Source organism: Vanellus vanellus, assembly GCF_965231255.1.
Source record: "Vanellus vanellus genome assembly, chromosome: 2".
Classification (NCBI taxonomy): domain Eukaryota; kingdom Metazoa; phylum Chordata; class Aves; order Charadriiformes; family Charadriidae; genus Vanellus; species Vanellus vanellus.
In genome coordinates this window covers 289,852-303,517 of record NC_138906.1, presented here as the reverse complement: position 1 = coordinate 303,517, position 13,666 = coordinate 289,852, and the positions used below count along the sequence as shown (strand labels likewise).

Here is a 13,666-nt window from a genome sequence, read left to right as displayed (position 1 = left end):
AGCCCTGGGGCCACACTGCCCTGAGCAGCCCCTCCGGGGCCTCTGGGTGCCTGTGGGGGTGTGCAGCCCCCCTCGGGGCACCCAGGTCCTGCCGGTGGTGGCACCACTGCCAGTGCACAGCCCCAGGGAGACAGACCCAGCGCCTCACTGTCGCCCGCGTCTTGCAGACGGGTGCTGGGGACACAGGGGCTGTCCCTCTGCCTGCACCCAGTGGCTGTACTGTGTGCTCTGACGTGGTCCTGGAGGGCCCAGAGAAAAGCCCTTTTCCCCAGCTCATGCACAGGCACCATGGCAGGCTCCTGGCACTGCAGCGGCCCTGCTTTGCTTAGGGGAGGCCGCCCCGTATCAGTGTGCTGCTCCAGCTCAAGGGCCTGTGCTGGGCACGGGCAGCCTCTGGGCTGCGGCATGCTCTTCAGTCCCCAGCAGGAAGGTTTGCGCTGAACAACGGTGTCCCTGTTCAGAAAAACAGCGTGCCCCCATCTGGCAGTGGGGCCAGGCCCAGCAGCGGCACTCCCGTCCTGCCCTGCCTGGGCCCAGCCCAGCATTGTCCCACTGCTCAAGCACGGCGGCCCGCTTGGCTTCTCATGGCCCCGGGCCAGGACAGGCTGAGGCAGGAGCTGCTGTGTCCGTGTTTCGGCTGGTGCCGTGGAGGGCACAGATGGACCCTCCACTCTGCTCCGTGTCCCACAGCAGTGTTCCGGGGCAGCAGCGCAGTGGGGCTGTCCCTGTGTGACGCAGCCCCCCGCGGCAGTGATGACCGCAGCAGAGATGACCACACCAGCTCCTTGGCAGCACCACAAGAACCCTGCCACAGCCAGCGGCACCACTCGCACCATGCAGCTGCAGCAGCGGCTGCCACGGGGTGTGGGTGCCGCAGGGCAGGAGCGAGGGCTGCAGACTCACGCCATCAGCACACCCAGGGCACCCAGCCCCAGGCTGGAAACCAGCCGTGCCACACATCTACACCCGTTCCCAGCGAGCCCAGGCATAGCAGACCACACCAGGACAGGTCCCATGGGGCACAGCTTGCGGACGAAGCCCCACAGGCCCTCTCACAGCTGTAGCTGAGCCTCCTGGGGGTACATAGGTGGGCAGCAGCTGTGGCATGGGGCAGTACAGCCCAGCCCCGGGGCAGCTGGGACCGCACATTGGGCACACACAGCAGTACAAGAGAAGGCCACAGCAGAGATCATGCTATTGCTTTGCACTTTTGCGTTTCCAATCAGCCCTGCCTCGCTGAAGGAGCGGGCAGAGGTGTGACAGCGTCCCAGCTGCCTTGGCCTGTGCTTTCCAAGATACGGCACCACCACACCCTGTGCCCATTCACGTCCCGGCATCTGGCCTGCCTGTAGGTGCAGAAGGGCAGCAGGTCCTGGCGAAGTGCTCTGGAGGAGTCCCGGCAGCCAAGGATGCTGGCACAGGCGGGTAGGCTGTGAAAGGCCCAGCACAGGCAGGAGTGGGACCCCCCGGCTTGGGAAGGGTCTCAGGAGCCCTGTCCAGCTGGGCACCACGCACTGTGGTCTTGTGAAGGGCTTCATAACCGGCCCAGCACCTGAGCGAGCAGCAGCATGGCCGAGTGTGGCTACCGCCTCTGTCTCCTCCCAAGCCCCAGTTCCAGTGCACCCTTCATAACTTCTTTCAGGTCTTGGGCCATTTTCCTTTGACAGTGAAGATGCACCCAGCAGGAGTTTGTGCTCTGCTGCTGAGGCCGTCGGCACCAGGCGGTTACTGAACCCGCTCCGCAACTGCACCCTGAGCCCCCTGTGCTGCTGTAGAGGAGTTGGAGGTGGCCAAGGGGACCTCATGACCCGTCCCAGGTGCGAGGGCGGTGGGAAGAGAGATTGTGTCTCTCCTGACCAAGTGCAGTCAGAGCATATTTGTCCCAGCAGGGTACAGGTTCATTGCATTGCAGTGTTCCTGCAGTGATGACATCCACGTGGTCCTTCTACCCAAGGCCAGGAGTATGGTGAGCTGCTCCCTAAAGACAACCCGCAACCACACAGATTGCCCCTCACGGCAGCACAACACAGCGCAGCATCCCTCTGCCGTGCCTCAGGTCTGCTCCTGCCAGGGTCTGCGGGACCATCGCAGGCACCGCAGCACACCAGCTTTGGGATAAAATGCTCAGTGTGATCTCCTGGGGAACTGCTCCGTGAGCCTAAACCACGACACACTAGCAGATCAGCAGCCCTGGAGAGGCTGAGTAAGGAACAGTAGCACCAGCACCATGCTCTGGCCCATCAGATCTTCATAGAAGTCAATTGTTAGAGAATGCCATGAACCAGCTTTGCTGCACCGAAAACCTTTCCTGAGAGGGGACCACTGAGTGAATAAATACCCTATGGGGTGTAACCACTATTCCTTTCCCAGTTCTTTAAGAACTATTGTTCGGCTAAATGAGTTGGCAGGTCTGGGTAGAGAGAATTCCCTTGTAAATTATGAAAATGTCTTCAGGAGGACAAAATAAGTCTTGTTCATATGTACGTGTTTATTTATATGTATAAACATGTATGTATAAACATATGTATACATAAATGTCCATGTATATACATATCTTTATGTGTCTACATCTGTAGCTACCTTTTACTCTGTATGTGTGCATGCATGCGCATGGGTACATGTGTACAAGTGTGTGCATTTGCATAGCCACGTAAGAGTTCCTTCCCCGCTCCCCACTCCCCCCCAGTTCCTACTCCAGGACACAAGACAACAGGCAGAAGGTGGTATGTGGGAAATTCCAAATAGATACAAGGAAGAAAATGTTAGGAAGGTGGTCAGTCACTGGAACAGGGGCCCAGAGAGGTGGGATCACCATCCTTGGAGATCCTTGCAGTCAGCTGGACAAGTTCTTCAACATCCTGATCTAACGGGACCAGCTTTGAGCAGGTGTTGAACCAGAGACCTCCCGAGGTCCCTTCCCGTCTGCACGGCTCTGTCATGCCAGGGTCTGTCTTCATTGCCCGGTTTTTCACTGCTGCTCTCCCCCTCCCACCCACCCACCCCAGTCTAACTGGTGCAGCACCCGTGGCTCTGGCGCATGGGGCAGGCTGTGCTCTCTGCCCCGCAGCTCTTCCATCTGGGGAGGTGCTGCAGCCACTTTGTGCAGTGCGGGCAGTGCCATTCACTGCGTTCACTGGGGTGCTGCAGCACTTCGCTCTGTGCTGTGCAGGAGGCATCAGGCTCATCGCGATGCAAAGGTTCACAGGGGAGCTCTGCTCCACACAGCGCAAGGAGCACTCCACTGGTTCTGCAGCTCTCTCCAGTGCCCGTGGTGACAGCAGTGACTCTCTCACCTCCATCAGCACCAGACTGAGCTGCACCTCTCTGCAGCACTTGTAGTTCTATCAACAGGACTGTTTGTAGGGTTGCATTGTGTACCGGCTCTGTGACTGACCTCAACAACAAAAAAAAAAAAGCCCAAAACCAAATAACTTCTAAGAAGCTGAAAGCTCCAGTTCTGTAACCCACTGTACAGGCAGCCGAGGGATGAGTGTGCAGCCGGAGCGGGGGGTGCTTTGCACACAGGGTTCAGGTTGGCCATGGCATGCACAGCGGGGGGGGTTGGTGGGTTAAGAACATGATAAATTGATGCTGTCACTGGGGCAGGACATACCGAACCAGTGTCAGCTAGAAATGGCAAGTGAGAATAAGGGTGTTCTTGGCCCCTAAAATAAAATTTAACTCCTTTCAATGTCACTGCCCCAACCCTGAACTGTGGACGTTTTTCAGAGTGCTGTGCTAGATCGTGCAGAGCTGTGCCCTGCTAGGCTGCAGTGACACAGACCCCTCATGTGGACACATTTATAGCAACAGAGCGCTGTCTATAGCTGCACAATTGCTCTACCCTGCATCCCCCCGCCCCAGCTGGCCCAGGGGTATGTGCATCACTTCATGTACAGGAGCACCTGATGCAAACAGCTCGTTATCCCCTTCTGCAGCCATGTAGCATAGACAGGGTGACAGTCCCTGCCTCAGCTCACAGCAGACCCAAGGTGGGAGAAGCAGGGAGTGCCAGAGCCGTGGTTCCCAGGTGCAGGCGGCTCCACCACTGCACGTTGAAGGGACCGGCAGCTCTCCCGAGGGCTGGGCAGCTGGGGTCCACTGCCAGAGGACATTCGCCTCCCCTGATCCAGAGTGAATGCCAGCAGATGTTGCTACCTGAGCAGGCCAAGCCCACGCTGGGGACGCCATGCGCAGCACCACGCCAGGCAGCTCCTGGGGACCCTTTCTCCGTTGCAGGCTGGTGGTGCTCTGCTGCCCCAGCAGCTGCTGAGAGATCCAGGTCATGAAAGGTTCCTGCAGAACTGGCTTGGGACCTGCAACAAACATCTCTGTGGAAAGAAGCACCCACCTGGGACATCCAGGAGCATGGCTTTGTCCAGCCGGTTGCTCTGCTCTGAGCTGTGGCTGTCCCCACACTGGCCGGCCAGACCCAGCAGCCAACAGGCAGGGAGAGCCGCCCACCACTGCTCTGGGGCTCCGGGGCTCTGCAGGAGGACTCAGCTGTGCAGGCTGAGTACGGGGCCCACACGCCCTGTTAACCGAATGCACTCGCCAAAGAGGGAAGGGCCATGGGGAGGGAGCGCTCACCCCAGGCAGCGTGGGGATGGGCCAGCCCTTGCTGCGGCATCACGGAGGGCACCCGGGAAGGTGAGGTGGGCTCTGGCTGCCAGGGATGTTGCCCACTCTCACAAGCTGTGTCTCCCAGAGAAGTGTGCCAATGGCTGACTGGACCCTGTGTGACCCAAGCTCCGTATCAAACCTCAGAGCAATTGGTGTCCCAGAAGCACCATTTCCCACACCCTTGGAGAGAGCCTCCACCCTCTCCAGGAACCTCATGTGGGATTGCAATGGGTGCTGCATGAGCCCCCTCGCCCCATTGGGCTGGGCTGGCTGATGTTTGTCAAACCAGCAACAGAGGCTGTCATGGCTGGACCCCAGGTTAGTGGTGGAATTATATGGTCCTCTACACTGTTGATTCGGGATTGTGCGTACAGCTGTGCCTTGTGCAAAATTGGATCTTCATCAGGTTCTGGGGTTGGGCTCAGACATCTGAGATACCCCCCAGCTTCAGAAGCAGCAGCTCATGCCATAGCTCTCAAGAGCAGATCATTCCAGCCTGGCCATCCTAGATGTGAGAGCCCCGGCACAGGAACCCTGAACCCCGTCTCCTGCACCAGCGTGGTGAGACCCAGCAGCTGCTCCAGGCTGGGGCAAGGGGACGCAGTGTTGGGGCCAGCGATGCCTGGTCCGCCCTGGCCCTGCTCACTGCCGCGGAGCCTCAGCAGCGCGGTAAGAGAAGCAGCAGCTGGTGCTGGTGAGACAGGCTGAGGTTTCCAAAGAAGGGCGAGACCCTTTCCTTCCCCTCAGCCAGCCGTGGGACAGGCAGCACTGGCAGCCAGCACTGCCCCAGGATTCAGGGGCAATAAGGAGCCTGAGCTGCAGGACGATTTCTCCGTTCATTCCCCACAGGCTGGGCTGTGCTCCATGGGGCTGAGGGAGGAGGAAAGGCTTCAAGGCAGGACTATTCCAGCAGGCACTGCAGCCCTGAAGAGATGGAGCGTATTGCAGCACTGGGTCTCAGAGGTGTTGGAGGCGTGTGGGGCTGAGCGTGCATAGAGCCGGCACAGGGTGCTGGGGCAGCCCTGGGGACAGCAGGGAGGCATCCTGCCTGCGTGGGGCACGGACATCTCCTCACCCCACGGCCAGCAAAGGCCAGGTCCTGGCATGAGGCTCATGGGACGGGCAGGGCTTTGCCCTCCGGGAGGGTGGCAATCCGCTGCCGGGGGCACAGACCTCGGGGGAGGGTCGCTCCTGCCCCACGGCCTGGGGGATGGCACCGGGGATGCCGGCTGGGGTCCAGGGGCAGCGCACACGTCCCTCCCACCCCGGGGCAGCGTGGCGGGCCTGGGGAGGGCTGCGGCGGCAGCGGCTGCGGGGGGCGAGGATGGACGGCCCCGACCGCCGGCCCGGCCCGGCCCGCGCAACCCCCGCCGGCGGGAGGGCCAACCCGGGGATGCTCCCGGGCGCGTCCCAGCCCCTCCCCTTCTCCGCCCCCTCCCGTGTCTCAGCACCGGCACCCGACCGGGTTCGACGGAGCCCGTGAGGCCACCGCCGCTCCCCGCACAGCCGCCGGGTCCCCGGACCCCGGTGCCGGCACCAGCACCGGCCGAGGGGCGGGCGAGCCCCGGACCCTCCCGCCCTCCCCTCGGGTCGGCATCGGCGCTCGCCGCCCCCGTCCCTGCCCCTCTCCACGTCTCTCTCCCTGCCCCTGCCCCTGTCCCTGACCGGCCGGGGGCCGCGGGGCACCACTGGCCGCGTCCGCCCGTCCCCGCGGCGCGACCAGGCGGGCAGCTCGGCGGAAGAACGTCGCCTGCTTCCATAGAAAATAATTTATTGAAATCACAGCTATACACGGGCGGGCGCCGGCGGACAGCGCGGCCCCGGCCCCGGCCCCGGCCCGGCGCGGCTGTCGGCCGTCTTGCCCGCGGCACGGACAGACGGACACGCTTCCGTATGTACAGAGTTTACACGGAATAAATAAGGGACATGTACAGAGGAGTGCGGGCGGCCGCCCGGGCCGCGTCCCCGCCCGCCCCAGGGTCCGAGCGCCCCGACGGCGCTCAGGGCCGGGCGCCCTGCTCGATCTGCTGGTGCTGGCTGCGCACGGCGAAGCGGTTGACGTGCACCGGGATGGGCACCACGATCTTGGGGTTGCGGACGGGCTCGCCCGAGCGGTTGCTCACGTTGCCCGCCTTGATGCGTTTCCACTTGGCGCGGCGGTTCTGGAACCAGATCTTCACCTGCACCTCGCTCAGCTTCAGGGCGTGCGCGATCTGCGAGCGCTCCGTCAGGCTCAGGTACTTCTTGCAGTGGAACTCCTTCTCCAGCTCCAGCAGCTGCTCGCTGGTGAAGGCCGTGCGCCGCCGGCGGCTCTTGCCGGCCCCGGAGCCCGGCGGGGGCTGCTCGGCCGCGGGGCCCCCCTTGCCCTTGCCCTTGGCGCCCAGCGCCGCGCCGGCCGCGCCGTCCAGGAAGGGCTCCTCCTCGCTGTCGCCCGCCGAGCTCTCCTCCTCCCGCTCGCTGCACGGCGTCGCCGCCGACTTCACCTCCAGCTTCTCCTCGTCCGAGCTGTACGCCTTCCCGTCTGCGGGGCACACAGCGTCAGCGCCCGCCGGCGCGGCCCCCCGCCGCCCCCCGCCCCGGCCGAGGGTCCCCCGCAGCCGCGGCGCCCCGCGGGGCTCCCCCCGCTCCCCCCCCCCGACGGCGGGGCGCCGGGCCGGGGGCTGCCGCTTCTCCCGCGGCCGCCCGCGCTGCCTCCGGCAGGAGAAGCGGCTCCCCCAGCCCCGCTGCGGGCAGCGCCAGCCGCAGCCTGGCCGGCCCTGCGGGGCAGCACCCACGCACCCAGCCAGCGCGTCCGCGGGCACCCCGCGGGATGAGCCGCCACGGCAGCTGCCACTGTCCCCATCCATCCAACTCTGCTGTAGCAGCATTGCTGCCCCGTGCCGGCAGAGCACACCGCAACCCTTCCAGGGCTTGTCTGGACCTCCACATCCAGGAAGAAAGTCTGCACCTTCTCCTCAGCTCAGCCCTCCCTCTTTCCCATCCCAGTGCATCAGACCATCCACGCCGTTCACCCAAAGAGAAGCCAGTCAAGAGGACGTGAAGGACTGTCCTGGAAACAGCAGCCTGAGCCAGTCCCAGCTCAGCAAATATCTACGCAGGGCTTTACAGGACATGGGGTGTCCTGCTGCCAGCCCGCCCTCCCTAAGGGGGGGATGCACTACAGCAGAGTTGCGCAGCCAGGGAACAAGGTGCTTAGCCAGTTGATGCTCCAGTCTTAGCTCCCCCCACCAGGCTGTGCAGAGGGGCAGGCTGGAGGCTGCCAACATCACTCAACAGGCAGGACCTCATCCCAGGCCACGCAGAAGGCAGCACTTGGACCACCGCTGACACCTCCATTACTTTGCCTGCAAGGATATTGATAGGGTATAGGGGTACGAATCTTCTTCTTGACAGCTTCTTGTGTCCCAGACTCCTGCCTGAATGATTAAACAGCCATAGAGCAAGGGAGGACATGGGTGGGAGACAGTGGGGTGGGAAGAGACCTGGAAGCCAGTCAGTTCCTTGGTAGAAGGACTCAAACAAAGGCGTCACAGGAGAATGAGCGAGAAGATGCTCCCAGCCATAGCCAGGAGTCATGGAGGGAGAGGACCCACAGCTATGCACAAGGTTTTCTGTCATGCTGAGACTAGAAGAGACCAGCAAACTCTCCAAGTCTGACCCAACAGCAGGAATCGCTGCTGGAAGGAGCTGGTCCTGAAGCACTGCCACTCTCAATATAATCCTACACGCAGAAGCAGCAGCAGCAGCAGCTCTCCAAGCTTCTAAGCAGTGTCCAGGTACTGGCACATGCACCCTGGGCCGCTGGATTTCCAGACAGCTCACCTCACCCCAGTGGGAAAGGCACAACAGCTCTGAGGTGCCTGAAGGTGCAGGGTTGCAAATACACAAGCACCAACTGCAACTGCTTGAGCCCAGGAGACATTCTTAAGAGACTGGGTGCTGCGGAGCTCCCACATCCCTTGTCGGTCCTGCAGCAAGTCTTCAGCTTCCTGAGAGTGGGTGTGTGGCTTTGGAGATCTGGAATCATCTCCCTGCTCTTCCTGCTTCATAAAGTGGGAAAGAAACACCTTCACTGCTATTCTGCTGCAGAAGAATAGACAGTAACCTCTTTCTTGAGGGTCAGGGGTGGGGCAAGAAGTCTCCCATCTGCACAGGGGGTATAGTGAAGAGCTGGAGAATTTGTGCTTGTGGGGCTGAGGATCAGCAGCAGGTGGCACGGAGCACTCTGGCTGCCAATCCACAGCCTCATGCAAGCACTCCCCAAAGAAATTGAGAGCTTTCATTTCTGTGTACCACCTCTGTCCGTTGGAGCACAGGGCCTGACAAGACAAGAGAGCTCTTATGAGGATGTCAGTGTCTTCACCAAGAATACTCGTAGGTCCTGCCCTGACCCTGGCCTTCCCCAGCGATGGAGGACAGCATCCCAGCAGCCACACTGCCAAACAGCGCTGGTCTGGCAGTTCGCTCTTGTAGGCCCAGACTGTGCCTCAAGAGACTGGAAGAAGGGTGAGCAACCAACTGCAACATGTCACTTTGTAAGATACCATCTCTGGATTAACTCTTCTTAACCAGACCCCAAATTTTAAATGGTCTGTACCAGACTAATGTCTCATATTTGTGTCTTATAAAAGGGCTGGGTTTGCAGTAAGGAACTCAGAAATGTATGGATCCTAAACCAGAGGTTTTCACAAGGAAAAATGGTATATTGGTCTGTTAGTCACCTAGTACGTCCCAATCGAGGAAGTAATGGAGGCAGGGGAACCCACCCATTTGGCAGGAGGGTACTGAGACTTCCAGAGGCCTTCGAAGAGGAAGTGAAGCTCTCGTGAAGCAAAGTATTGTGACTTCAAAAAACCAACAAGTAGGTGAAGAATAGGATTGACCCATAGCTTTGCCCTTCACAAAGTCCCAGCTGTTCCTTGATCTTATTGTGGACGCAGTAAGCGTGGTGAGGAGAGTTCAGTGTCACAGGTGACATCCAAGCAGGATCAGAGGGATCCGGATTGAGAGTGGGTGTTGTGACAGCCAGAAGAGCCCTGTGTTGGTAAGCACACAAGAGCTCTTTGTTATGTTCATAGGGAACAACATGAACCTTCACCCTGTCCCTGACTGACTGTGCAGTTACTACATCAACCCAAGAGATGGTCTCAGACCACTGCCTGGGTCTCGGTGGAGACCTCTACAGCTCAGGAACGAACGTGCTCTCAGGAGAGGTGTGGAGAGCTGAGGACATCCACTGCGTTTATGCTGGGGGTCATACTTTTTGTTGCAGCTGTGGTAACAACCCAAACTCCAAGCTTTGCTGCTTCTCACCAGCAGTTTCCCTACATGACTCTCCCCTCTCAAGTGTGACAACAGCTGGAAGCAAGTTTGAAACACATCAGATGCAGAGAGAGGTCCTAAAATAGAGCATTGACTCCTTTGGCTGATCCAGGAAGCAACTGATCTTGTCTCCATAGTCACCTGCACGATGGAGATACTAATGGAGCCCAGGGACAGAAATAGTCATTTTAGGGTATAATTCACTCGACGTCAGCAAAACAGACAAAAGGAGGCATTTCTCCTTCACAAGGGTCTTCTACAGATTTGTGGAACACCTTGCCCCAGGATGTGGCTGATGCCAAGTTTATCTCTCCTTTCTGGTGGACTCTAGGGGAGACTAGGTAAGGTCAAAGGTTACTAAATATACAGGAACACCACCTGGCTCAGGAAGCCTCTGAAGTGCGGGTGGTTGGATGGTAGGGAAGTGTCATTTTAGAAAGCATTGCACAGGTTGTGCTCTCATACTCTTCCCTGGACAGCTGCTTTTGGCCAGGGCCACAGATAGGATGCTAGTGCAAACTGCATTATAGCTAGTTTATGATGCCTCCTTTTGACATGAATCATCTTTCACTTCCTTAATTGTGAAAAAGCCCACAGCAACCATCCTGGCTTTCATCTGAGATGGTTGGTAAAACAAACCCTATTGTCCGTCTCCAAGGGCCTTGGCTGCTACAGTCAGGAGAAACATTAGGTAAAGTAGAAGGTGGTCACATTTGACCTGACAAATCCTCTTGGACCTGGGCAGAGCAGCCCACAGAGTCAAGTCCACATGGGCACAAGCTTGTGCAGGAGGACAAGCATCCTCACGGCTCCGCAGCAAGCACAGTGCTAAGAGACAGCTAATAGGCAGCAGGGAACGAACAGTGGTAGCAAGACATATTTCCTTCCATCGTATGAGCCAGTCACAAGAAGACAAGTCTTAGAGATATGATTTCTCGATATCAGAAATGGCCACTGTTCATCTGGGTCTCTTGGGAGGAGAGAACACATTGGGCTCAGCTATGGAGGAGCCATGGAGGGAGATCAAGCACAATGCAGTTCATTTCCCCATAGACTGGGAAGATGTGGTCATACAGACAGCTGGTTTTGGCCAGGGCAGTTCTGTCTCCGAGGGGACTTTCACAACGAAAGTGAGATCGTACCGGGTTTTTGACTCAGCACAGTGGCCTGGGAGCACCAGAGCCCCAACAACCCACAAAGGCAGTGGGGAGGCTAAATGCCCTGGTTGTCCTGCTGAGGGATAAGGTTCAAGCGGCACCTGAGTGAGGGAAACAGTCTTCTGAGGGAAGAACAAGGCAGGGCAAGGAAAAGACCGGGGCTTACCCAGGAGAGGCTAAAGGGAGGATGGAGAACAAACAGCCAAGCACTGCAAAAAGCAGCAGAGACCTCCCGGCACACACCCATGCCACGAAGCCCGTGAGACAAAGGTGGATCTCACGGGTGACCAGGGGAGACAGCTCTCAGGACAGGGCACGTCAGGGAAAGCGAGCAGGCTTGTCTCAGTGCTGCTGCAGAAGGGACACCTGAACCCTGTGCTGCAGGAGCTGAGGCGGCCGAGAGCAAGAGCTGGCTGAGAAATACAGCGCAACAAGTCACCGAGGTCGATGCCTGCACGCTCGGGAGAGCGGCCGCGGCTCACAAAGGCGGGGGCCCCGCGGCCCCGCCACGGCAGCGGGAGCCGCCCCCGGCCAGCGCCGAGCGGGGTCCCGGCAGCGGAGCCGCCGCCTGCCCGCGCCGTCGGGCAAAGCGGGGGCCGGGCCCGCGGGCACAGCAGCGCGGGGCGGACCGAGAGGAAGGGGAGTGGGGCTCTAGGCGGCCGCCCGGGCTCGGGAGCTGCCCCGCGGGGGCTCGGAGCGCCGGTAGCCGCGGCACGACGAGGCCGGGAGGGCGGCGGAGCCCGGCCCGGGGCGGGCTGCGGGCGTTGGAGGGAGCCGCCAGCCCCGCGGTACGATGCCGGGGACAAGGCGCAGCCCTGCGCCGCAGCCGCACCGACCGGGACCGGGACCGGGACGGGCAGGGTGGGCTGCGCGCAGCCCGGGGCCGCACGCCGCTCTCGCCCCGGGCCGAGTGCCAGGACCTCGGAGAGCTCCGCGCCGCCCCGCCCGGCCTCGGCCCCGGCGGCCCCCGCCGCTCCGGTGCCGCCGCCGGTCCCCGCCCCGACCGGCGGCTCTCCCGCCCCGCAGCCCGGCTGCGGCGAGCGGAGTTTGTCTCCCACCCGCGAAAGTTGCGGGCGCTGCGGAGCCGGCGCGGAACGGAGGGGACCCGGCCCGGTCCTCCCGCCTCGGCCCGACGGGACAGACCGGGAGCGCGGGCGCGGGCAGATCCCGCCGCCACGACCCACGGCGGCCCCTCCGTCCTGCCCGCCGCGCCCTGGTCCCCGGCGGCCCCGGCTCCTGCCCCGGCCAGCGCGGGGGGCCCGCTGGGGCGTCGGGGAGAGCCCGGACGGGGGCCCGGCGACCGGCGCTGCCCGCGGCGGGGCCCCTCGGGGCCGCGGAAGTCTCGGGAGAAGGCGGACCGGCGCTCGCCGCGGACGAGTTGCTCTCCGCCGGGCGGGGCTGCCCCGCGCCGCTCTTACCTGCCAGGCCGGGGAAGGGGTCCGGGAAGTGCAGTGGCGGCTCGGGCGGCCCCTTGTCGCGCCCCGCGGGCAGCTCCTCCGCCTCCGGGCCCTCGGCGCCCCGCCGGCAGCCGGCGTCGGGGTTGGCGCGCGGCGGGGGCAGCTCCTGCGGCGGGTAGAAGCCGTCGGGGGGCTCGGAGAAGCTGGGCAGGGCCGTGGTGAGCGCCACCATGGAGGGCACGGCCTGGCCCAGGCTGGCGCAGAAGGTGTTGGTGAGGCGGCCGGCGAAGGAGGCCAGCGGCGCAAGCGGCGGTAGCCCCGACTGCAGGGGAGCGTGGGACAGCGCCTGCGGCAGCACCAGCGGCCGGTACGGCATGAACATGGGGTACCCGGTGTAGAGCAGGTGCCCGGAGCGCGGCGGCGGCGTCCCGATGAGCGAGTCGATGGAAAAGGCGGTCCCCTGGCCGCTGGGTCTCTGCATGGCGAGCGGGCGCCGCCGGCTCAGCCGGCACCAACTTTCCGGCGAGCTCGGGCCGTCGCCAACTCGCCGCGCCCCCGCCGCCGCCGCCGGGCCCCGCCGCGGCCCCGGCCCCGGCCCCGGCCCCGGCCCCGGCCCCGGCCCCGGCCCGCGCCCGCCGCCTCCCGTGGGCTCCGGCGCCCGGCGAGAGCTGCCGCCCGCCCGCCCGCTCGCTGGCTCGGCGCGGCGGAGTGGAGGCGCGCTCGGAGCCGCCCGCCCGCCCGCCCCGCCGCGGGGGGGCCGGGCCGGGCCGCGGAGGGGAGGGGAGGGGAGGCGGGCGGGGGTGTCGCCCTCTGCTCTCATCCATCTTCCGCACATCACGGTCGAGTTCCTCCTTCAGCGCCCGCTCCGGCGGGGCAACGCTCCCCGCTCCCCCCGGCGCGGCCGGCCCCTGGGAAGGCGCCTCCCCCTCCCGCCTCATCAGCTGTTATTAATGGTGATTGATGATTAGCAATTACGGGGCCAGCACAAGGGCGCTTTTGTGGGGACGGGACGGGGCCGCGCCACTCGGCACAGCCTTCCTCGGGCCGCCCCCGGGCCCGGGACAACGGACGGGGCGAGCCGGGCTCGCCCCGCCCCGGTCCCACCGCCCCCCCGGAGCCGGCCCGGGCCGACGCTGCTGGCGGCTCCTGACGGCCGAGCCCGGCGGG

The 13,666-nt window shown here is 62.6% G+C and overlaps 1 protein-coding gene across 1 annotated transcript; it reads right to left on the bottom strand.

The window, feature by feature from the left end:
* Positions 1-6,623: 6,623 nt before the first annotated feature.
* On the bottom strand, positions 6,624-12,980 carry GBX1 (gastrulation brain homeobox 1; the record flags this gene model as incomplete). Its single annotated transcript, XM_082479575.1, has 2 exons — positions 6,624-7,144; positions 12,521-12,980. The coding sequence occupies 2 exons, from the start codon at positions 12,978-12,980 to the stop codon at positions 6,624-6,626; spliced, it is 981 nt and encodes a 326-aa protein (XP_082335701.1).
* Between the last annotated feature and the right edge of the window lie 686 nt (positions 12,981-13,666).